Genomic DNA, 25,059 nt, shown 5'->3' on the forward strand with positions numbered 1-25,059 from the left:
GTGCCCTGGCCAGGAATCGAACCCGGGACTCCTGCATGCCAGGCTGATGCTCTACCACTGAGCCAACCGGCCAGGGCCTCTATTTTTAATTTTTTGAGGTACCACTATATTTTCTTCCATAATGGTTGTACTACTTTACATTCCCACCAACAGTGGATGAGGGTTCCTTTTTCTCCACAGCCTCTCCAACACTTACTACCTGTCTTGTTGATAACAGCTAGTCTAACAGGTAAACACCTCTAATATTAAATGCTGAAATAAATAGGAGCTATTCTCACATTTGCCTGCCTTACTGACCCTGCCCTGTAATGTCTAGAATCATGAAGATGGAATAAATGGTAAGATTTAGCTTCTATCACTTTAATAGGGAGCACTTCCTGTTACTCAGGGACTTTGGGATTTAAAATAGAAACGACACAACTCATCAACTCACATTTTAAATGTATTCGATAATAAAGTAACTTTGTATACTGTATTGTGGAGTGCATTTGTGTGTATGTATATGTACACACAGAATGACAGATGGCTCATTTAATGGAAATTTAATAGGTTTTGTTATTAGAATGGCTTGGTGAGGGTCCCTGGATTCTGTTCCTATTATACTGCTGTTCTCATGGTCCCATTCTTTGTAGCCAGAATGTGACCTTTGTCCCTTCATCAGGGTGTGTCACTTCACCTGGCTTGCCTAGAACCAGTTATTTCAGCAAGCAATTACTCAATACACTTGCTCAGGTGTTGTTTGCTAAGAGGACAGAGGTAGGACTCAAAATTCCATCACTGACCAAAGTAGAATAAGTGGTTGGCCCCAATTAAGTCAGTTTCTGACCATAGCCTGAAAGTGAGAGGAGTCTATTTCCCAGGCCTTGACTTTGGATGTGGCCGGCCAGGGGCTTTGGTTAAAGGCCAGGAAGTACAGGCCTGTGAAGCCTCTAGTGTTTCTTTCCTGTGCCTTTGCCGGGTTGGCCAAGCTGTCCAAGGAGAAGGGAATAGGTGAAACCGAGCCCCTAGCTGAGCCAGAGCCACTGGGATGTGCGGGGCCAGCGGGAGCATGGACAGTGGCTGCTTTGGGGGTGGTTGTGAGGCCCTCACCCCCACCACCTGGCATTTCAGACTAGCCTAGCTCAACCACAGAAGGTGAAGATGCAAGCAGCGTCCAGCTGTGAGAAACCGTGCCCTGGCCAGCCCACTCCCCAGAGGCAGCTGCAACCCCCTCCCCCCCATGATGGCCCTGAACACTGAAACATGCCACTTGGGGCCAAGGCCATCGTCTGCATTCCCCTCCGACTCTTCAAACCAGAGACTCACTATTAAATAAAAACTTCCCAGGCTGCGGATTCCTGCGGTGTGTGGAAGCCTGGCGGCCCGCAGTGAGGCCCGTAGTGAGGCCCGTTAGTCAGCCTGCACACAGATTAACAAACACGCGCAGGGCGGGTCTCACTGACGATCTCTGGCAGCACCCGAGCAGCCTGAGCGTTACAGATGTCAACACCTCAGTGTTTTCTAGAGCAGTGATTTTCAACCAGTGTGCCGTGGGGAAATTAAACATGGGTCCCCAAACTACGGCCCGCTGCTAGCCGCCTCCACCTGAACATAGACATTCCCCTCACAATCCCTCCAGGTATCAGCGACAGGAAGAGTGGAGGCACAGGGAACGCTCACTGACCAATCACCTTCTAGGATTCACCCCAACCAAGACATTCCCCTCACAATCCCTCCAGGTATCAGCGACAGGAAGAGTGGAGGCACAGGGAACGCTCACTGACCAATCACCTTCTAGGATTCACCCCGACCACTAGCAATGAACCAATAGTAGGCTGCCTCTCATCCACACCCAGGAAGGTACCCGCTCGGGCTGCCGCGGACTTGTCATTGTGTGACCACGGTGAGTAGTTGAAGCTGCTACTCCTCCCCATGGTCCCGATTTCTAATCCTGGTCAGGACTGGAGGTAAATGTTGCCACCACTAGATGAAGCCTCAGCCTCAGCTGGTTATGTCTATCTTGATGGTGTATATAGATATATTTGACCTTTTTCTTTTTAAAAGAGGCCCCCGCAGAGGGTGATATACAATGCATCACAATGTTATCTATATTATATATGGCCTCCTGAAGGATCATCTTCTTAAAGAGCTCAAATCTCTATATACACCATCAAAACAGACAGAACCAAGGCCCCTGCACCCAGCTGACCATGGGATTTGAACCCATAACCTCAGGGAGAGCTCTAGTATTTATCAGAATCCTTACCTAGAAAGCAAACTTCTCAATGTGACAGGCGAGATGCTCTGAGGACTTATGATGTTACACAAATACCCAACATTTTCTAAAATTGATTTTGTCTAGTCTCTATATAGGGAGAGTATTTGCCAAATTGATTTGAACCCACCACCTTAATGAAAGCTCCAGTATCTATTAGCAGGACTATATATGAGGGGATACGTGGGACTGTATATATGAGGGATGTTACATGGGACTGTATTTATAAGGGGATGTTACACGGGACTGTATATATGAGGGGGTTATCCTTTTTTATTTAACTTCTTTTTTAATAAATGTAATTTATTTAAACTTTAAATAAATTCTAACAGAGTGTCATTTCGGTAGGTGGTGTGCCCCAGAATTTTGTAAATGTAAAAAATGTGCCGCGGCTCAAAAAAGGTTGAAAATCCCTGTTCTAGAGGACCGGCAGGCGTCAGAAACAACTCCCGCCTGCATCTCCAGCTCAGTGTCCACACCGCACGGCGCACAGAGCCCGCTGACACGCCACCTGGCAGCACAGTGACTGTCCTTTATTTTTATGTGTAGAAAAAACAAGCATTTAGATTTCAAAATTTCTATTACAAAAGGAGCAGCAGCATTCTGAAACATTTCCCCAATGCTCACGAACTTTGCTGACACATGCAAAGCTGTCGTTCCAGGTTCAGAAGGCAAGACGAGGCCAAGTGGACATGCTAGACGTCCTGTGGGCCCCTGGCCACGCTGCTCAGGACCCGTTTGTGACTGTGTCTTCTTCCATCTCCTCTTCACCATCATCAGTGGGGCCTGGAAGAAAACACAGCCAGAGTCACAGCGTGTCAGAGCGTGCTCAGTCGGTGTGAGTGCCTCCTCTGCGCGGCTCCTGGGCCGGGGTGGGGCAGGGCAGGGCAGGACCCACAGGAGCCCTGGGGCCAGGTCCTGGGCAGGCCAGGGCAGGGCAGGACCCACAGGAGCCTCTGCCCTCACGGCACTCAGTGTAGACGGTCTGTTCCTGGGAGGTACTGAAGGGACAGTCAGCTCCTTAGGGAAAAGATCGCAAAGGTGCTGTATGCAAGTCCAGCTTACTGCCACCATTCTCAGTCCCTACGCCATCCCATGCCCCGCAGTGCCTGCAGCCTGGCACGCACACGTGCATCCTCACTGCCACGTTTTCCCGGTGCCCAGAGCTCCGTGCGCACGTTCAGCCAGGCCAGGCTCCCTCCCACCACACGTGCTGTCTGTGCCATTCCCTCCCCTGGGATGCCCTCTGCCTTCACCTAGCTCAGCGGTTCTCAAATGTGATCTAGGACCACAGGTCTTCCATGAATGCAGATCCCAATCAGAACTTAGTTAAAACAATAAACCCACTACATGTTAATGTTTGTACTTTTATAAAATTAACAATATTTTCCAAAAAAACATTCTGTGAGGAACCTGGCATTCTTTTGTATTTGTGTCTGTCTCTGTGACAAGGACGAGCGGCTGTCACCCAAGCTGTCCAGCTCTTGCCCACTGCCTGATACAGAATGTCCTGATGGTGGCCGCATGGTGTGTCAGCTGTGTCATCCGTCAGGGAAGAGAGGAGCAGCTTACTAGCCTGTTTAGTTATGAATATTCTTTTCTGATACCATGTCAAAACTTGACAAAACTGGTAGTTTTTGTCAAGGTCAGCTGCCAGTGTGGAGCCTTGAAATCTTACCAGTGGCCCTGGCAGGTTGGCTCAGTGGTAGAGCGTCGGCCTGGTGTGCAAGGGGTCCCGGGTTCGATTCCCGGCCAGGGCACACAGGAGAAGCGCCCACCTGCTTCTCCACCCCTCCCCCTCTCCTTCCTCTCTGTCTCTCTCTTCCCCTCCCGCAGCTGAGGCTCCATTGGAGCAAAGATGGCCCGGGCGCTGGGGATGGCTCCTTGGCCTCTGCCCCAGGCGCTGGAGTGGCTCTGGTCGCGGCAGAGCGACGCCCCGGAGGGGCAGAGCATCGCCCCCTGGTGGGCGTGCCGGGTGGATCCCGGTCGGGCACATGCGGGAGTCTGTCTGACTATCTCTCCCCGTTTCCAGCTTCAGAAAAATACAAAAAACAAAAAACCCCCAAAAAACGAAAATGCTAGTCAATATCTAGATCCTCCAAATGGTATAAAGTCCAGACTTTCAATTTTATACCATTATATAAAATCATTTATCTTAAAAAGGAGCTTTTAAATGGCTTCCATGACCATCAGAGTGGACACCGTGCTCACAGCCGTGGTCATGGCAGCTAAGCGGTGTGGGACCCCTGGGTGGCTGGGACTCGGATGGCACTGAGGCGCCGTGGTCAGGGCAGCTGAGTGCTGTGGGACCCCCCGGGGTGGCAGGGACTCGGATGGCACTGAGGAGCCGTGGTCAGGGCAGCTGAGTGGTGTGGGACCCCCCGGGGTGGCAGGGACTCGGATGGCACTGAGGCGCCGTGGTCAGGGCAGCTGAGTGGTGTGGGACCCCCCGGGGTGGCAGGGACTCGGATGGCACTGAGGAGCCGTGGTCAGGGCAGCTGAGTGCTGTGGGATCCCCTGGGGTGGCAGGGACTCGGATGGCACTGAGGCACCGTGGTCATGGCAGCTGAGTGGTGTGGGACCCCTGGGTGACAGGGACTCGGATGGCACTGAGGCGCCATAGTCAGGGCAGCTGAGCGGTATGGGACCCCTGGGGCGGCAGCAGGGACTTAGAAGGATGAAGATGGCGTTCCTGACCTGTGCGGCGTTCCCGGCCCGGGATCTGCCCCGACTGCAGCAGGCCCTTCAGCCGCTCCACCTCTGCCAGAGTGGACGCGTTGGCGATGGCATTCTGCAGAGGACACAGTGCAGACAGTCAGTGTCACCTGAGGACATCAGTCACCAAACACCTCAGGCATTCACAGCAACTTTCTGAGTGAGAATATTAGAGTTCTGTGTGGGGGAGGAATTTTATTGGCGTGTTAAAATTTACCCAAAAACCAAATCATAAATGTCCACAGTTGGTAAAAAATGTAAGCCCCCTTATAGAAGAGAAAAAAATCATTGCACATGTCCTAAAATGTTTGCAAATTGAATTACTGGAATTGTGTTACTGGGTAATTCAGGAGGCAATATTATAAAATTAGCATTCTTCACTGGTCATCAAGCAGGATCTTTGAGATAGTAAATCTTTGCCCTGGCCGGTTGGCTCAGCAGTAGAGTCAGCTTGGTGTGTAGAAGTCCCGGGTTCAATTCCTGGCCAGGGCACACAGGAGAAGTGCCATCTGCTTTTCCACACCTCTCCCTCTCCTTTCTCTCTGTCTCTCTCTTCCCCTCCTGTAGCCAAGACTCCATTGGAGCAAAGATGGCCAGGGCACTGAAGATGGCTCCATGGCCTCTGCCTCAGGTGCTCGAGTGGCTCCAGTTGCAGTGGAGCAACACCTCAGATGGGCAGAGCATCACCCCCTGGTGGGTGTGCCGGGTGGATCCCGGTTGGGAGCATGCCGGAGTCTTTCTCTGCCTCCCCTCCTCTAACTTCAGAAAAAAAAAAAACCAGTAAATTTTTGAAAGTAAAACTAAGGCAACCCAGGCCAGTGGCTCAGTGGATAAAGCAATGTCCTGGTGCGCCAAGGTCACAGGTTCGACCCCGCCCCTTGGTCACGGCAAAGAGTGCACAACTAAATGGAACTAAGTGGAACAATAAGTTGATGCTTCTCTGTCCCCACCCCCTTCCTCTGAAATCAATGGAAAAAACTTTTTTTCCTGAGCTACTCAGAAAAAAACTACCTCAACTGCCTCATTTATTTTTTTATTTTTATTTTTTACAAGAATGGAGAGAGATGAGGAGCATCAATCATCAGTTATTCGTTGCGACACCTTAGTTGTTCATTGATTGCTTTTTCATATGTGCCTTAACCAGGGGGCTACAGCAGACCGAGTAACCCCTTGCTTAAGCCAGCGACCTTGGGTCCAAGCTGGTGAGCTTTGCTCAAACCAGATAAGCCCGTGCTTAAGCTGGCGACCTTGGGGTCTTGAACCTGGGTCCTCTGCATCCCAGTCCGATGCCCTATCCACTGCGCTACCACCTGGTCAGGCTCGACTGTATCATTTAATTAACTCAGGACAAAATCAGGTCAGATAATAACTTCAAGCTAGTTTTCTGTTACACAAAAATATAGCTGGATTCCAAAATCTGTGGGGAGAAGTCCGTCATGTTCCAACTTGGCTCACATAAGCTGGTGTCCTGAGCCACACAGCTCCCTGCAGCCCGAGCTCTAACATATTACCTTGATTGCCTCCACGTCCCCTGGGGACGGGCCCCCTTTCTTCTTGTCACCAGGCAGACCAGCACCTGGATTGAAACTGGGGAGGGGAGGGAAGAGCACAGCTGTCAAATCCGGACCCATGCACATTGCTTCTCTTACTTTCAAAAGCTTTTGAAAGTAATTCAACCAGTGTAGTATCTTATCTTTGTTAACAAACTGATACAAGAAACTGTCTCCTTCAGAAACACCACTCTAGAGCATCTTCCCAGAGAAAGCAGGACATGTATGGCAGCACATGAGGACCAAATAGCGAAATGTTTGCTCTGCTAAGCTAGCCGGGATCTCAGGGGACACACGGACCGCTGATGGTCACCGACTAGCATCAGGCCAATCTCCCACGGGCACAGTCCCAGGCGCTCCGTTTACTTTTGTAGGAGGCACGCTGCTGGACAGAGAGTGTTTCTGAAGGGGAAGAGAGTGAAGTTGATATCCGTATCTTACGTTTTGCTTCTCCTGGCAATATCCTTTGCAAGCTGTGCACCCCGTTTGCCCTTGAACATTTTCTCTGCTTCCTGACGCTCCTACAGCGACACCACACACAGAGTTAATGGAAATAGGAGTACCACGTGCATTTAGATGCATTCCTCAGAACACAGGAAGAAAACTCTTCTGCAATATTCTGGGCTGGTGAAAATACCAAAAAGCCAATTTCAAGGTAAAAGGAGACACTGTGGTCTTGCCTTCTCTGGTGACGCTCCCTGAAGGAAGATCACTCTCCCCGTTTCAAGGAGAGGCTCCTCAAGAACTAAGGAGGTTGAGGCCCTGGCCGGTTGGCTCAGTGGTAGAGCATCAGCCTGGTGTGCAGGAGTCCCGGGTTTGATTCCCGGCCAGGGCACACAGGAGAAGCGCCCATCTGCTTCTCCACCCCTCCCCCTCTCCTTCCTCTCCGTCTCTCTCTTCCCCTCCCACAGCCAGGGCTCCATTGGAGCAAAGTTGGCCCGGGCGCTGAGGATGGCTCTGTGGCCTCTGCCTCAGGCGCTAGAATGGCTCTGGTCGCAACAGAGTGACGTCCCAGAGGGGCAGAGTGTCGCCCCCTGGTGGGCGTGCTGGGTGGATCCCGGTAAGGCACATGCGGGAGTCTGTCTGACTGCCTCCCCGTTTCCAGCTTCAGAAAAATACAAAAAGCCCAAAACAAAACAAAACAAAACAAAAAACTAAGCTTTAACCATGAGCTAACCTGGCCAGATAGCTCATGGTTAGAGCTTCGTCCCGAAGAGCAGAAGTTACGGATTCGATTCCCCCTGGTCAGGGCACATACAGAAACAGACTGATGTTCCTATCTCTCTTTCCCCCTTTCTCTCTCTCTAAAATCAGGTAATTAAAATTTAAAAAGAACTAAAAAGGTTTTAAAAAAAGCTAAGCTCCCAATAAAGGGAACCATTCTAATTGTGAGAGTTGCTGAGAAGTGGCTAACACGATGTCCCCCCCTGGAGCAGCCTACTGCGGACAGGGCTCGGTGTGGCTGAGGCCGTCCACCTCTGGGCCCATCCCCTCCACACCAGACAGCTTCCACTCCACTAAGAAAAACAATCTTATGTAACATTATCTTTCCCATATTTTTATTACAAGCCAATAAAATGCATTAGGCAATCAAAAAAATCGGCAATAAATATCAAATACCAAAAACACAAACTGATGACGATTTGGTCAACAGAAGAAGGCTCACCTTCAGCCTGACCTTCTGGAAATCCAGCACTCGCACTTGTGGGACTTTGTAGATTACGTACAGCCTGTAGTGCTTCTTGTTTGTTACAGGGTTCCTCAGAATGCTGCAAGGGAAGGAGCACTCAGGCCAATACTGTCCACACACCCATGTCACCAGGTTCATCCTAATAAAATCTAACGAGTACAGCCCTGGCTGGGTAGCTCAGCAGATTATAGCATTATCCACACCAAAAATCTCTGGTCAGGGCATGTACAAGATCCAACTAATGAATGTACAGCCAATCTGAACGAATTGATATCTCTCTCTCTCTCAAATCAAGGAAAAAAAAAATGAGTCCTTAAGTTAAGGATAAGTCCACGCCTGACCTGTGGTGGCACAGTAGATAAAGTGTCAACCTGGAACACTGAGGTTGCTGGTTCGAAGCCCTGGACTTACCTGGTCAAGGCACATATGGGAGTTGATGCTTCCTGCCCCCCCCCCCACTTCTCCCCCCCCCCCCGCCCCCGTCCCTCTCTCTAAAATGAGTAAAATCTTAAAAAAAAAAAAAAAAAAAAAAAAAAAAGCCCTGGCCGGTTGGCTTAGTGGTAGAGCGTTGGCCTGGCGTGCAGAGATCCCGGGTTCGATTCCCGGCCAGGGCACACAGGGGAAGCGCCCATCTGCTTGTCCACCCCTCCCCCTCTCCTTCCTCTCTGTCTCTCTCTTCCCCTCCCGCAGCTAAGGCTCCACTGGAGCAAAGATGGCCCAGGCGCTGGGGATGGCTCTGTGGCCTCTGCCTCAGGCGCTGGAGTGGCTCTGGTCACAACATAGCGACGCCCCGGAGGGGCAGAGCATCGCCCCCCTGGTGGGCGTGATCCCGGTCGGGTGCATGCGGGAGTCTGTCTGTCTGTCTCTCCCCGTTTCCAGCTTCAGAAAAATACAAAAAAAAAAAAAGTCAGCTTCTTTAAAAAATAATAATTTTAAAAAACGATAAGTCCACTACTATTTACATTTAACTTCAATGTCAGACTTATGAATTTTAAAATAACTTTTTTAAGTGTATAAAACATTTTTCATTTAAGATTTACATTCAGCAACACTCTGTTTCAGGTACAGATGTGCAGCAAGAAGGCCCTCCTTCCTGACTGGCTGTTATATGGTCAAAGCTGGTCAGGGTGTCATTTTAAAGGACTTCACTGTCACCACAAGTGATTTCCATACCTTAAGTAAGTCAGAGACTTGAGAGATGCCAGAGGGTCCAGGTCGCCCTGTAAAACAGCAGCCATAGGTGAGGACAGACACAACTCCCTGCTCTGATACTCCTAATGGTGCCGCTGAAGCAAGAACTCATCTGGTCTCTTGTTTTCCTACTTCCCAGCACCTGATACATTTCTACTGAACACACTGGGGAATAAATGAGTTCCTTAAACTTAAATCTTGTGGGGGAAAAACGCTGGGGCAGCAATCCTTATACCTAACAAAATAGACTTTAAACAAGGGCTATAGCCCTGGCCAGTTGGCTCAGTGGTAGAGCATCAGCCGGGTGTGTGGAAGTCCCTGGTTCAATTCCTGGTCAGGGCACACAGGAGAATCAACCATCTGCTTTTCCACTCCTGGCCCTGCCTCTGCCCCTCCCGTAGCCATGGCTTGATTTGAGCGCACTGGCCCCAGGCACTGAGGATGGCTCCGTGAAGCCTCTGCCTCAGGTGCCAAAAGCAGCTTGGCTGCTAAGCAGGGCCCCAGATGGGCAGAGCATTGGCCCCAGACAGGGGCTGTCAGCTGGATCCCAGCTGGGGTGTATGCAGGAGTATCTCCCTCCTCTCCCTTACATAAAAAACAGAACAAAAAACAACAAAGACTACAGTAAGGGACAAAGAAATTCACTATATAATGATAAAGGGAGCAATTCAACCACAGGATATACCCTTGCAAGTATTTATGCACCCAATATAGGAGCACCTAAATATATAAAGTTGATTTTCATGGACATAAAGGGAGAGAAGAACAGCAATACAGTCACAGCAGGGAATTTTTTTTAAAATTTATTCATTTTAGAGAGGAGAGGGAGAGACAGAAAGGAGAGACAGAGAGAGAGAAGGGGGGGAGGAGCTGGAAGCATCAACTCTCATATGTACCTTGACCAGGCAAGCCCAGGGTTTTGAACCGGCGACCTCAGCATTTCCAGGTCGACGCTTTATCCACTGTGCCACCCACAAGTCAGGCCCATAGCAGGGAATTTTAATACCCCACTGACATCAATAGATAGATCTTCCAGAAAGAAAATCAACAAGAAAAGCTTGGTCTTACATGACACACTAGATCAACTGGATTTAATCGACATCTTCAAAGCATTTCACCCCAAAGCAGCAGAATATACATTCTTCTTTTTAAAAATTATTATTTTTTTTTATTTTTTTTTTTACAGAGACAGAGAGTCAGAGAGAGGGATAGACAGGGACAGACAGACAGGAACGGAGAGATGAGAAGCATCAATCATTAGTTTTTCGTTGCGACACCTTAGTTGTTCATTGGTTGCTTTCTCATATGTGCCTTGACCGCGGGCCTTCAGCAGACCGAGGAACCCTTTGCTCGAGTCAGCGACCTTGGGTCCAAGCTGGTGAGCTTTTGCTCAAAGCAGATGAGCCCGTGCTCAAACTGGCGACCTCGGGGTCTCGAACCTGGGTCCTTGGCATCCCAGTTCGACACTCTATCCACTGCGCCACCGCCTGGTCAGGCAGAATACACATTCTATTCAAGTGCTCATGGCACATTTTCTAGAGTAGACCACGTTAGGACACAAAACAAGTCTCAGTACATTTAAGAAGACTAAAATCATGGCCCTGGCTGGTTGGCTCAGCGGTAGAGCGTTGGCCTGGCGTGCAGGGGACCCGGGTTCGATTCCCGGCCAGGGCACATAGGAGAAGCGCCCATTTGCTTCTCCACCCCCCCTCCTTCCTCTCTGTCTCTCTCTTCTCCTCCCGCAGCCGAGGCTCCATTGGAGCAAAAGATGGCCCGGGCGCTGGGGATGGCTCCTTGGCCTCTGCCCCAGGCACTAGAGTGGCTCTGGTCGCGGCAGAACGACGCCCCAGAGGGGCAGAGCATCGCCCCCTGGTGGGCAGAGCATCGCCCCTGGTGGGCGTGCCGGGTGGATCCCGGTCGGGCACATGTGGGAGTCTGTCTGTCTCTCCCCGTTTCCAGCTTCAGAAAAATACAAAAAAATACAAAAAAAGAAAAAAAGAAAAAAAAAAAGAAGACTAAAATCATATCAAGCATCTTGTCTGACCACAACGGTGCGAAACTAGAAATCTACAATAAAAAAAATAAGAAAAAAACATTCAAACATATGGAGGCTAAATAGCATGTTACTAAACAATCAATAGGTTAACAGTGAGATCAAGGAAGAAAAAAAAATTACCTGGAAACAAATGGAAATGAACATGCAACAACCAAAACCACCTCCAGGACAGTGACAGCAGTCCTGGGAGGGAGATGACAGGACAGTGACAGCCGTCCTGGGAGGGAGATGACAGGACAGTGACAGCCGTCCTGGGAGGGAGATGACAGGACAGTGACAGCAGTCCTGGGAGGGAAGATGACAGCGTTTCAGGCCTACCTCAAAGAGCAACAGAACACGGAACAACACTCAATGTCACTTTAGCATCAGAGAAATGCAAATTAAAACCAGTGAAGTATCACCTCATACCTGCCAGAATGGCTCTCATCAATAAATCCACAAACAAGTGTGAGCAAGGGTGTGGAGAAAAGGGAACCCTCCTGCACTGTTAGTGGGAATGCAGACTGCTGCAGCCTCTGTGGAAAGCAGTATGGAGCAACCTCAAAGTACTAAAACTGGAATTGCCTATGACCCAGCAATTCCACTTTATTGGGACTATATCCTTGAGACTATATCCTAAGAATGCCTAAACACTAATTTGAAACAATGTATACACTCCCTCTTCATTGCAGCCTTAGTCACAATAGCCAGTATCTGGAAACAACCAGTGGATGAGTGGATAAAAAAGCAGTGGTGTATTTCCGTAACGGAATTCCACACAACTATAAAAAACAAGGAAACCTTGCCTTTTGAGATAGCATGGATGAACCTGGAAATTATTATGCTAAGTGAAATAAGCCAGGCAGAGAAAGACAAATACCATATGACCTTATATTATACATGAAATCGAATGTATAAAATAAACTGATGAATAAAACAGAAACAGAGGCATGAACACAGGAACACACTGACAGCTGTCAGAGGGGAGGGGGCAGGAAACTGGATCACAGCAGGTGGAGGGATTAAGTGAAAAACATACACAGGACACAGGGGTCCTTGGGTTGTGACAGTCTCGACATGCGACGTTTCAAGTTTACGATGCTCACTCCCACAAAGGCTAAAAAATTGAGACGTGAGTGTTTCAGCTTACACCATTAGCGTTGCACTTACGAACTACGTGGGCAAACTAGTTCCAGACTAGCCCAGAACAACTCTGTAAGCAGGTAGGGAGGCCTGCAGCAGATCCCGTCCCCTCCACATCAGCTGCTTCTCGAGAGGAAACACCTGTCGTCCAGGTAGAATCATCTCCAGCATCTCCTGACTGGTCCTCAGGCAATCCCGAGTCACCTGACCCCGTGTCTCCAGCACCTGCTGCAGGTTCTCCTGCCTCTCCAGCTTCCTCCTGCCCAATGGGTCCCTCTCTCCCACCTTAAATGCCCCTTCCGGGGTGCAAGCCAACCTCAGGAATGAAGGTAAGAAGTGTTTTTTACACTCATTTTTTTCTGTTACTACCAGTACAATGTACAGTACACATATTTATGTCCTTTTCCTTTTTCAGTGGCTTAGTTGTTTTTATGATCTAGATCAGTGGTTCTCAACCTTTCTAATGTCGTGACTTCACAATACAGTTCCTCATGTTGCGCTGACCCCAAACCAAAAAATAATTTTGGTGGCTACTTCATAACTGTAATTTTGCTACAGTTATGATTCGAAATGTAAATACCTGATATGCATTATGTCTTTTCCGATGGCTTTAGGTGACCCCGCTGGGGTCGCGACTCACAGGTTGAGAACCGCTGCTCTAGATGATGTTACAACTGTGTTAAGATAGGTGACATAGGCTAGGGTGTGTTTCAACTTCCACCCAAATTCAGGTCACATCACTGTCATAGGAACGGAACTGTGTCGTCACCCGAGGACCCCGTACATAACAGACACAGAAAGGAGGGCTGGGGGGTGTGGAGGTGGTAAAGGAGGACATGGGGACAGAAAGAGACTTGACTCTGAGCAGAGGGCACATGATGCCATGTGCAGAGGGTGTTATGTTGAGGTGTACACTTGAAACCCGTATGCTTTTGTGAACCCATGCCATCCTAACAAATTAAAATATAAGCTATAAGGAGGATTACCACATCATGATAAAAGGGTTCAGCTCACTAGGAAGGAATTAACAACTTACAATTGGTATGCATCAAATGCGATAACCTGAAAACATATAAAACGAAAACTGAAAACTCCAGGGAGAGGCAAGAAACCAGAAGGGTGCTGGTGCACAGCCCTGCCCCTTGCACCCCCCTCCCCCGCCCGGAGAGGAGAGGGAGAGGGAGAGGACCTCACTGCCTGCCGCTGCCCCTCCGTGCTCCAGCCCTGCCCCTTGCACCCCCCTCCCCCGCCCGGAGAGGAGAGGGAGAGGGAGAGGACCTCGCTGCCGCTGCCGGGGGGCACCGGTGAACCCCTGGGGCGGTGCTGGGTGCAGGGTCCCGGGCGGGGGTGGGGAGGGGAGAACAAGCAGGTCTGGCACACCGCTGGTTGTACCATGGCCTGTGATAGGCTCGCGGTCCACACTCAAGGCAGAGAGACAAAGACGCAAAGCCCGCAGCTCCCGGAACGCGCCTCCCTTGGCACTGGGCGTCGGGGCACAGTGCATCAGGGGTACGCCCGAGAACTGGCCCTGGCACTGTCTGGTCCCCAGTCGGGGCACAGGGGAGGCTACACGGAGGCCTGAAGTCACCACTAGCAGGGGGAAAACAAAGACAGCCCCCACCCCACCCCACCCCACCCCACCCCGGCATCGCAGGTACACTGAGGACGGCCGGCAAGCGGTGAGGGTCCCTGCGGGATTTCACACAATGCTAACACTTGTGACTCAGCGCCACCTACTGGGAAATAACAGAAACAACTCTAGGAAGTGATCTAAAAGAGGAGCCCCTCACACTAATGCCCTGAATGAGCAAGAGACACAGTTCGGAAGGAACATGAAGACTCTCCAGAAATTAAAATTAAGCCCATGAAAACTGGGATATAAATGACAGAATCAAGACTGAAGTTCTAAAAGTACTTAGTGATCTGTGGGAAAACACAGGCAGGCAATTTAATGCACTCAAGAAAAAAAATTGAACAACCAAGTACATTACCAAAGAGACTGAAATTTTAAAAAAGAATCAAACAAAAATACTGGAGAGGAAGAACTCAACAAATGAGAGCAAAGAGTGATGAGGGAGCAAAGGACATAGAGATGCCCAAGGAGGAATAAATTACTGACACAGAAGGTAGAAATCTAGAAGTAACAGAGAGAAGAGAGATGCCTTCAGAAAGAGCAATACAACAGTCATACCAGGAGAGGGAGAGGGAACGGAGGAGAGCCTGTTCAAACAAATAATTGGTGAGAGCTTCCCAAACCCATGGAGAGAGCTAGATCCTCAACCCAAAGCGGCCTTCTCCAAGGTGCATTTATTAAAACTGTCAAAAATGAAAGACAAAGAACTCCCAAGGCAGCCAAGGCAACAAAAGTAGCATATAAAGGAAGGCCCATCCGGTTATCATGGGACCTCTCAGCAGAACCTCTACAAGCCAGAAGAGTGGAACCTAGTATTCAAATAACTGAAAGAGAGGAATTACCAGCCGAGAATAACGTGTCCACCAGTTATCCTTTAACTATGAAGGAGAAGTTAAGACGTTTTCAGACAGAAGCCAAGGGAATTTATTACCAGAAAACCCCCATTTCAGGAAATACTCAAGGCAATTATTCTACCTGAAACAGAACAAAATGTCACAAAGTTACAGATAAGATCACCAACAAACTTATAGAACTAACAGGGATACTTTGTGACAGCAAAAACATAAAAGGGGGGGAGGCAAAGGTCTGAATTAGCAGAAAAGGATGATGGGTGGGTGCATTCCTAAGACAAAGAACTACAAATATTGATCAGCTTACAACCTATGCAACTTACGACCATTCGACTTTATGACCACAATCGCTAGCCACGACTGCCCTGCATCTGGCAGCGCAAGCGTTGCCCAGCTGGGCGTACGACAGTGCAGACCAGCTTCTGGCAGCACTACCATCTCCGCGTGCACCATTTCAACTGTTATCCCAGACTCAGTACAGCAATTTGTGTTTTGTGTCTTGGATAGTTTTTATCAAACCCCTCCCAAGACGTCTACCAAGAGGAAATTGTCTTTGCAGATATTAAACCAGTTGGACTGGTAATGCAGTGTTTTACTTAAACCTGATGAACGTAAAAATAAGAAACAAAATGGTGTAGAGATGATACAAATGGCATAAAATGAACAAAGAAGATTATGCTATATAACAATAATGAAAGAAAATGATAAAATATGACTTAAAGATTTTTTTTTTTAACAGAGATAGAGAGTGAGTCAGAGATAGGGATAGACAGGGACAGACAGACAGGAATGGAGAGAGATGAGAAGCATCAATCATTAGTTGTTTTTTTTTCATTGCGCATTGCAACACCTTAGTTGTTCATTGATTGTTTTCTCATATGTGCCTTGACCGCGGGCCTTCAGCAGACCAAGTAACCCCTTGCTGGAGTCAGGGACCTTGGGTTCAAGCTGGTTGGCTTTTTTTTTCTTTCTCAAACCAGATGAGCCCACGCTCAAGCTAGCGACCTCGGGGGTCTTGAACCTGACATCCCAGTCTGATGCTCTATCCACTGCGCCACCGCCTGGTCAGGCTTAAAGATTTTTTTTAACCTTTTTATTTATTCATTTTAGAGAGGAGAGGGAGAGACAGAGAGAGAGAAAGGGGGGAGGAGCAGGAAGCATCAACTCCCATATGTGCCTTGACCAGGCAAGCCGAGGGTTTCGAACCGGCGACCTCAGCATTTCCAGGTTGACGCTTTATCCACTGCGCCACCACAGTCAGGCGACTTCAAGATTTTATAACATCATTTCACAGTACTGTACATAGAGCCTATTCAACTTACGACCAAATCGTGTTATGACCAGTCTGTTGGAACCAATTGTGGTCGTAAGTCGAGCACTAGCTGTACTGCGCATAGGGAATTTTCTTTTTCAATAGCCTAATGATAACCAACTGCAAAAAAACAAACAAAAGAACCCAAAAAGACAAACAACCTGAGACCTGGCCAGGTAGCTATCAGTAGGTTAGAGTGTCAATCCAATACTCCAAGGTTGGGGGTTTGATCCCTGGTCAGGCACATACAAAAATCAACCAATCAATGCATACAAGTATGTGAAACAAGTTAATGTTTTTCTCTCTCCCTAAAATAAACAAACAAACAAAAACTGAGACACATAGCTGAAAAAACAAAAGAGGAAAACAGTAGAAAGAAGGGATACCGTCAGGCAAACAGAAACACAAAGGTGTCTGGCCAGGTAGCACAGTTGGTTAGAGCATCATCGCAGCACACCAAGGTTGCAAGTTCAATCCCTGGTCAGGACACGCACAAGAATCAACCAGTGGGTGCATAAATAAGTGGAACAACGAAGTGATGTTTTGCTCTCTCTCTCCCCCCTTCCTTCCTATCTCTACAATCAATCACTCAATCAGAAAATTTGAAAAACAGGCCTTGGTTGGTAGGCTCAGTGGTAGAGCATCGGCCCCATGTGTGAAGGTCTGCAGTTCGATTCCCGGCCAGGGCACACAGGAGAAGCGCCCATCTGCTTCTCCACCCCTCCCCCTCTCCTTCCTCTCTGTCTCTCTCTTCCCCTCCCACAGACAAGGCTCCATTGGAGCAAAGTTGGCCCGGGTACTAAGGATGGCTCTGTGGCCTCTGCCTCAGGCGCTAGAATGGCTCTGGCCACAATGGAGCAACGCTCCAGATGGGCAGAGCATCGCCCCCTGGTGGGCATCCCGGGTGGATCCCGGTCAGGCACATGCAGGAGTCTGTCTCTCTGTCTCCTCACTTCTCACTTCAGAAATATACAATAAATAAAAAAAAAATTGGAAAACAAAAACACATAGGAAAAGAACCAATGGAGGCAGAGCTACCAGAACATAGAAGGTAAAATGGCCACAGGAAATCCTCATGCATCAATAATTACCTGAAATGTAAATGGACTGAATTTATCAATAAAGAGGAACAGAGTAGCAGACTGGACCAAAAAAACAAAACCCAAACATGTTACCTTCAGGAGATACTTACTCCGCTAAGTTGCAAAGACAAAGTTAGACTCAAAGTGAAAAGGATGAAAAATGATTATCCAAGCAAAAAACATTCAAAAAAATTTAAATATTGTAGGTGTAGCCATACTTATATCTGACAATAAAGATTTCAAGATAAGAAAGGTAACAAAAGACAAGAGTAAAACGGTAAGTTTCTGGAAACAACTTGCTACCTGACTAGTCGTGGCACAGTGAAGAGTGCTGACTTGGGATGCTGAGGACCCAGGTTCAAAACCCCAAGGTCACTGGCTTGAGTGTGGGCTCATCTGGCTTGAGTGTGGGGGTTGCCAGCTTAAGAATGGGGTCACGCCTGACCTGAGGTGGCGCAGTGGATAAAGCGTCGACCTGGAAATGCTGAGGTCACCGGTTCAAAACCCTGGGCTTGCCTGGTCAAGGCACATATGGGAGTTGATACTTCCAGCTCCTCTCTCTGTCTCTCTCTCTCCCTCTATCTCTCCTCTCTAAAATGAATAAATAAAATTAACAAAAAAAAAAAAGCCCTGGCCGGTTGGCTCAGCAGTAGAGCATCGGCCTGGCATGCGGGGGACCCGGGTTCAATTCCCAGCCAGGGCATAGGAGAAGCGCCCATTTGCTTCTCCACCCCCCCCCTTCCTCTCTGTCTCTCTCTTCCCCTCCCGCAGCCAAGGCTCCATTGGAACAAAGATGGCCCGGGCGCTGGGGATGGCTCCTTGGCCTCTGCCCCAGGCGCTAGAGTGGCTCTGGTAGCGGCAGAGTGACGCCCCGGAGGGGCAGAGCATTGCCCTCTGGTGGGCAGAGCGTCGCCCCTGGTGGGCGTGCCGGGTGGATCCCGGTCGGGCGCATGCGGGAGTCTGTCTGACTGTCTCTCCCTGTTTCCAGCTTCAGGAAAAAAAAAAAAAAAAAAAAAAGAATGGGGTCACTGGCTCAACTGGAGCCCCCCAGTCAAGGCACGTATGAGAAGCAATCAATGAACAAATGAAGTGATGCAACTACGAGTTGATCATTCTCATCACCTTTCTTGTGTCTCACACTCTCAAATAAATAAATAAATAAATAAATAAGACGTTGACAAAATTGAATGCATGTCACGTATGTCATTGAACGTTTCCTAGTAACTACATTAAAAAATAAACAGGTAAAACTCATTTTAATGTTATTTAATGTATTATCCAAAATATTATCATTTCAACATCAATTTAACAAAATCACTGATAGCTCACACCCCTTTTCCTTTTCTGTAGTAAGACTTTTAACACGGGTGTATGTCTCACTATTCTGGTCTACCTCAACTCAGGACCTGGAGGGAGCAGCACCATACGGGACTCTGCAGTTTCAGAAGACATCACAGGTGAGTTTCTTTTTTTTTTTAATTTAATTTTATTTATTTATTTATTTTTTTCATAGGTGAGTTTCTTTACAACTCTGGTGCAGGGTAAGCTTAACAGATCAAAAGCACTAGAAACAGCCTGACCAGGAGGTGGCGCAGTGGATAGAGCGTCGGACTGGGATGCGGAAGGACCCAGGTTCGAGACCCCGAGGTCGCCAGCTTGAGTGCAGAGTCATCTGGTTTGAGCAAAGCTCACCAGCTTGGACCCAAGGTCGCTGGCTCCAGCAAGGGGTTACTTGGTCTGCTGAAGGCCCACGGTCAAGGTACATATGAGAAAGCAATCAATGAACAACTAAGGTGTTGCAACGCGCAATGAAAAACTAATGATTGATGCTTCTCATCTCTCTCCGTTCCTGTCTGTCTGTCCCTGTCTATCCCTCTCTCTGACTCACTCTAATATTAAAAGAAAAAAAAAAAAAAAAGCACTAGAAACAATAAAAACAAAGACCAACAAATTGGATTACAGTAAAGTGAGAAAGTTACCTGTCCAGACACCCTAAGAATGTCAGAAGGCAACCTACAGAGTGGAAAAAAGATATTTGCAACTGAAACAGGCCCAGGCCTTAGAATTCATAAAAAGACAAAGAAAAATAAGGATGAGCTAATTTTCCGGATTTAACAAAATTTCTGTAAGAATGCAGTATCTTTGCCTGCCCAGGTTGTGGCACAGTGGATAGAATGTCGGACTGGGATGCAGAAGACCCAGGCTTGAAACCCTGATGTCATGCTGGCTTGATGAAGGGGTCACTCAGTCTGCTGTAGTCCCCCTCCACCTGTCAAGGCACCTATGAAAAAGCAATGGGCCCTGGCCAGTTGGCTCAGTGGTACAGCATTGGCCTAGCGTGCAGGAGTCCTAGGTTTGATTCCCGGCCAGGGCACACAGGAGAAACGCCCATCTGCTTCTCCACCCCTCCCCCTCTCCTTCCTCTCTCTTCCCCTCCCGCAGCCAAGGCTCCATTGGAGCAAAGTTGGCCCGGGCACTGAGGATGGCTCCATGGCCTCTGCCTCAGGTGCTAGAGTGGCTCTGGTTGCAGCAGAGCGACGCCCCAGATGGGCAGAGCATCGCCCCCTGGTGGGCATGCCGGGTGGATCCCGGTCGGGCGCATGCAGGGGTCTGACTGCCTCCATTTCCAACTTCAGAAAACTACAGGAAAAAAAAAAAAAAAAAAAAAAAAAAAGAGCCTGACCAGGAGGTGGCGTAGTGGATAGAGCATCGGACTAGGATGCGGAGGACCCAGGTTTGAGACCTCGAGGTCCCCAGCTTGAGTGTGGACTCATCTGGTTTGAGCAAAGCTCACCAGCTTGGACCCAAGGTCACTGGCTCGAGCAAGGGGTTACTCGGTCTACTGAGGGCCCACGGTCAAGGCACATGAAAAAGCAATCAATGAACAACTAAGGTGTTGCAACGCACAATGAAAAACTAATGATTGATGCTTCTGATCTCTCTTCGTTCCTGTCTGTCTGTTATCTATTCCTCTCTCTGTAAAAAACACAAAAAAACAAAACAAAACAAAAAACAAACAAAAAAAAAATGAAGAAAAAAAAAAAAAAAGAAAAAGCAATGAACTAAGGTGCCACATGAAGAATTGATGTTTCTCATCTCTCTCCCTTCCTGTCTATCAGTCCCTATTTGTCCCTCTCTCTAAAAAACCAATGTAGTACCTTTAACTCCTCCCGTTAAATACCTCTCCCCGTTTGACTTACCAGTTCCACAAGACTGTTGTTGGTGAGAATGAGTTCCGTTAGACACGGCAGCGCCTGGTCAAGGCCCTCTCCTATACGGCTACAATCAAAACAGACTCTTAGTAGTAGAAGTGACTAGTAAGCTGACAATTTTGTCTAAGTCCTCACTCAGAGGATTTCGAACTTCAAAGTGGAAAGACCTCTAGAGATATTCCTTCCAACACCCTGTGTGACAGAGGCAAAAAGAGGAAACCTTGTCTGAGGTCACAGGGTGACACAAGTGGCGTGATGTCAGAAGCCATGCCTCCTGAAAGCTGTCTGGGGCTCTTCCCGTCACCACGCTATCTCCTGAAACTTGAGAACGGGAAAAACTCCGGGCAGAACTGCCATCTTGCTTCATGGCCTCTGCACAGGCGGCACAGAAATTCTCAGCTCAGGCACAAGACACACAGCTGCACAGCAAGGGCATGGTTAACACACACGAAACATGCCTTTTCCCAAATATGTACAAGCTGCATGTTTTTAATTAAAATGAGCTTACCAGGAATATAGTACACCAGATTCCTGAATGGATGCAAATAAATCTAGACCAGCGGTTTTCTGACTATTTAGTCAGGGCATTGACCTCTTTTTCCTTGTATTGGCAAATAAAAAGTAGAAATTAGCTCCCACCACAATAGCTGTCTGGTGTGAATGAGTCAAAATTTACCTAATTCTTTATGGTTAGACTGGCAAAAAATGTTTTCTTTTTGGCGCACTGCATAATTACAATAATTAGTTTACATATGCCATGAGATGGAAAAGGTTGAAAGTCGCTGGAGCAGACCAATGGCCAGTTAGGTCTGATTTGTACTCAGGAGAAAATGCAGCCCTTTCCTGTTCTTAATGGGAAACGTGTAGGTGTAGCCGGGAGCAGGGACCCCAGCTTCTTCGGGGAACTTACCATACTCTGTTGTTGTTCACCAATAATGTTTTCAGTCTTCTCAACAAAGGAAAACCATCTAGCTTCCTGATTTCATTGTCAGAAAAATCAATAGCATCAAACTGGTCTAAGGTCGCGCCCAGATTTTCAATGACGGGAATCTTATATCCTGGGAAATGGGGAGAATAAAAACGCACGCAAGTATTAATATAATTAAAAGGCACATTCAACATTAGCAGTATTTCCTGGTCATCTGACTCAACGCTGTCATTCATTCAGAAAGTGTTTACCTAACACCGCAAGACACTGGCGCATAAATGAGGAACAAGAGGCTCAAGTCCTGGCAGCATTCCACCGAGCTTAATTTGCTAGGACCCGCTAGGACAGCATGCACCCGCTTATTTGCACATTCTAGGGGACCACTGTGCAGTCAGCCCTGAGGACCCAGCCAGCTAGGAAGTCTCCCTAAGGCACTGTTGGCAGCCAGAATGTAGAGGGGAGCAAAGGGAAATTCTTCTACTGGTGGTCTGCATAGGACAAACCGGGTGACACTGCAGAACTTTTCGGCACGTGCAATGGAAATGAAGATGGCCAAGGAAAGGAGCTTCTACTTTGAGACGTGTCCAGTAAAAGCCAAAAAGACGACAGGAAGGGGTGGAATCCAGCCTGGGAAATGATTCAGATTCGACAGAGGGTGTGGTACCCTGGAAGGTCCAGAAATGAGACTGGTTTGGTTAAGGGAAGGATCCAACTCAGGCCCAGGAAGAATTACTGTATATGGAATCTTGGGGCAGTTGCTGTTAGAGCCTGTTTCTTTGTCCTGGAGGGTGTATTAATTTCCCCTAATAAAATCTTACCACTATGTTTAAACTTCTCCACCTGTGCATCTTTGAAATGCCTTTCTTGACACTGCAAAAGGCAACAGCTTTCTAAATACCCAGATGGGACCCAGGAAGCAGAGATTGTGTGTTAAGATTTGAGAGTTTTTCGCTCTGTTGAGTTAGAGATCTGTTCTACCCTCTCTCTTCCCTCATTCAGCTTTTGGTTCAAGGTGTTTTCCCCTAGGCCCTTGGTCGGCAAACCGTGGCTTTTGAGCCACATGCGGCTCTTTGGCCCCTTGAGTGTGGCTCTTCCACAAAATATCATGTGTGGACACTATCTCGATAAGGAATGTACCTACCTATACAGTTTAAGTTTAAAAAATTTGGCTCTCAAAAGACATTTCAATCGTTGTACTGTTGATATTTGGCTCTGCTGACTGATGAGTTTGCCGCCCACTGCCCTAGGCAATAACCATGAGACTCGGGCTAGGGAAGGTGGGGGATGCCCATATCTCCCTTTAGCTACCAACCTCCTCCTTTACACGAAAGGAAGTTTTTCTGCCCTAAAACGACGGGCAGTATTACCTCTGCATTCACAAACTCAAACCCAGAAACCCCAATATCCCCGGAATTTGCTGTGTCCAGAACAGGACTTCCTTTGCCCCCTGCAGGTGGTAGCAGGAAGGCCTGCGGGGATCACCAGAGGTCCTGTGCCCCACACGTCAGACCTGAGGGACTGCAAGGCGTGGCTAGGTACATTCTCAAAGGACCCTACAAGACTCATAGAGGAATTTCAAGCCATAACCCAAACCTATGAGTTAGCCTGGAAGGACGATGCTGCCAACCCAAGGAAATGCCCCCAAATATGCGGATGTTTCCCACATTCACCCCAGCCAACCAAACTCCCTGTAGGAATGACTGCAGTGACCTAGACTGACAATAACTGGTCTTATCAACCGGGGCAGGTGGGGCTAGCTCGCAGCGACCACATGATTTTGTGTCTTCTAGGAAAAGGCATGAGAAACAGCAGCACTACCACAGCTGTTCATTATGACAAAATACATAGTACTGTGCTCGCTCTGGCAGCACATATACTAAAATTGGAACGATACAGAGATTAGCACGGCCCCTGTGTAAGGATGACATGCCAATTCGTGAAGCGTTCCATATTTTTAAGGGAAAATACATATATATAGTACTGCTCACAAAATTTAGGGGCTATTTCAAAATGAATACGACGCTATAAAATATCCCCTAATTTTTGGCAATAGAATAGTAAGAACGGTTACCCAGCTCCCAGACGAGAGGAACCGCTCTCTATCCCAATCCCGTCTCAGGGAGGTCACTCGCAGATACACCAACACCCGGAGGGGAAAGAGCGGTAGCCACCTATTTTGTTACTTAATAAGCCCCCTAGATTCGGAGGAAACCCCAAAGGCTAGCACGGGGTTCCCAAACCTCACCGAATGAATGCATTGGATGTGGCTTCCTCTGTCTTCCAAAATAGAGAGATCTGGCCAAGACAGGCCAAATTATCCGCAGCCGCCCTAACGGCGGCAGGTGCGGCTCAGGGACCGCCGGCCGGCGGCCCACCTCAGAAGCAGCCGGGAGAGGGCGTATGCCCCTCCTGGGGGAGCCCAGCGTGTCCTGCCAGGGCTCTCCGGAACGGGACCCCAGACACCCGGCCCCCTCGACGAGAAGAGGGCCTGTCCTTGGTCCCGAAGGGGTCCACCAAGGGCGAGGGAAGACCCGACGAGGCCCGTGGTTCCTGGGCGGCTCCCAGAAGAAACATCCAGCTCGCAGGGGGAGGCGCGGCGGGCCGTGGCAGGTGAACCTATTTAATCGTTAACTGATCGGGGAGCCGCTTACTCGGTTTTAAAACTTCTAATTCTCGACTCCGAGACCCGCTGCTCCATTGCGGGGTGGGGGTGGGGGAGGTCGACGGGAAAGTCACCTCTAAACGCGCCACCCAGACTCCTCTCCCACGTACCTGGGAAGACGTTCCGGTGCGTCCCGGATTTTTAATACCGAGTGTCCCTGTCTTTCATTAGTTTCTTTTTTTTTCTATTCTGCGCTTTTTGGGTAGTGAGAAGGAAATACGGGAGGAATCGCCGCCTCCCTTTCCTTCTTCACCAGCTAGAAATCCGCTCTAGCCTCTGACGACATCACCTCGACGTACTGACGGGTCACAACCACGGGACACATCCCGGGCTCTCGCGCTTCGGACGGAGGCCCCGGATGTGGATCAGGTTCTGAGGCTTCAAATCCCCTTTGAAGCCAGTCGGCCGCCTGACGGTCCCCCCACCCCCACCCGACCCCACCCCCACCCCGGGCAGGTTTATCTCGCAGCAGCCCCGGCGAGTCCCGGGCCGGGACCGTGCAGACGCCGCCCGCCGCCCACTTTGGGGCCTGGTCCTGCAGGCCCGCGCGCCACGCTCCTCCGGCCCTCGGCGCACGCGGCGGGGCCCCGGGGACGGCCCGCCCTCGTCCCGGGCCTCACCGCGCAGGTCCAGCTCGCGGTCCCGCACGGCATTGGTGTACTGCGCCGCCTGCTCGATCAGCTCCGCCGTCAGCTTCACCATCCTGCCGCCTCCTGCTCCCACACGCGGCGCGCCGGCTGCCTCCCGCCAGACGGACGTTCCCGGCGTGCCCCGCGCCCGTCGCCAGGCAGCACCAGTCGC

At 49.1% G+C, this 25,059-nt stretch overlaps 1 protein-coding gene and 1 non-coding gene across 2 annotated transcripts; one reads left to right on the forward strand and one right to left on the reverse strand.

Annotated features, from left to right (window-relative positions):
• Positions 1 to 2,435: 2,435 nt before the first annotated feature.
• On the reverse strand, positions 2,436 to 25,035 carry SNRPA1 (small nuclear ribonucleoprotein polypeptide A'). The gene is made up of 9 exons (XM_066355430.1): positions 24,879 to 25,035; positions 21,579 to 21,726; positions 20,657 to 20,735; positions 9,383 to 9,429; positions 8,186 to 8,288; positions 6,961 to 7,040; positions 6,481 to 6,556; positions 4,952 to 5,045; positions 2,436 to 3,040 (listed from the first exon to the last, which is right to left on the reverse strand). Exons 1-9 carry the CDS (start codon positions 24,958 to 24,960, stop codon positions 2,982 to 2,984), a joined length of 768 nt encoding a protein of 255 aa, XP_066211527.1. The 5' UTR covers positions 24,961 to 25,035; the 3' UTR covers positions 2,436 to 2,981.
• On the forward strand, positions 23,449 to 23,552 carry LOC136385106 (U6 spliceosomal RNA). Its single transcript, XR_010747718.1, has one exon. It is a non-coding gene; the product is annotated as a U6 spliceosomal RNA (small nuclear RNA).
• Positions 25,036 to 25,059: the final 24 nt, after the last annotated feature.

The sequence above is a fragment of the Saccopteryx leptura genome, chromosome 13 (assembly GCF_036850995.1).
Source record: "Saccopteryx leptura isolate mSacLep1 chromosome 13, mSacLep1_pri_phased_curated, whole genome shotgun sequence".
Taxonomy (NCBI): domain Eukaryota; kingdom Metazoa; phylum Chordata; class Mammalia; order Chiroptera; family Emballonuridae; genus Saccopteryx; species Saccopteryx leptura.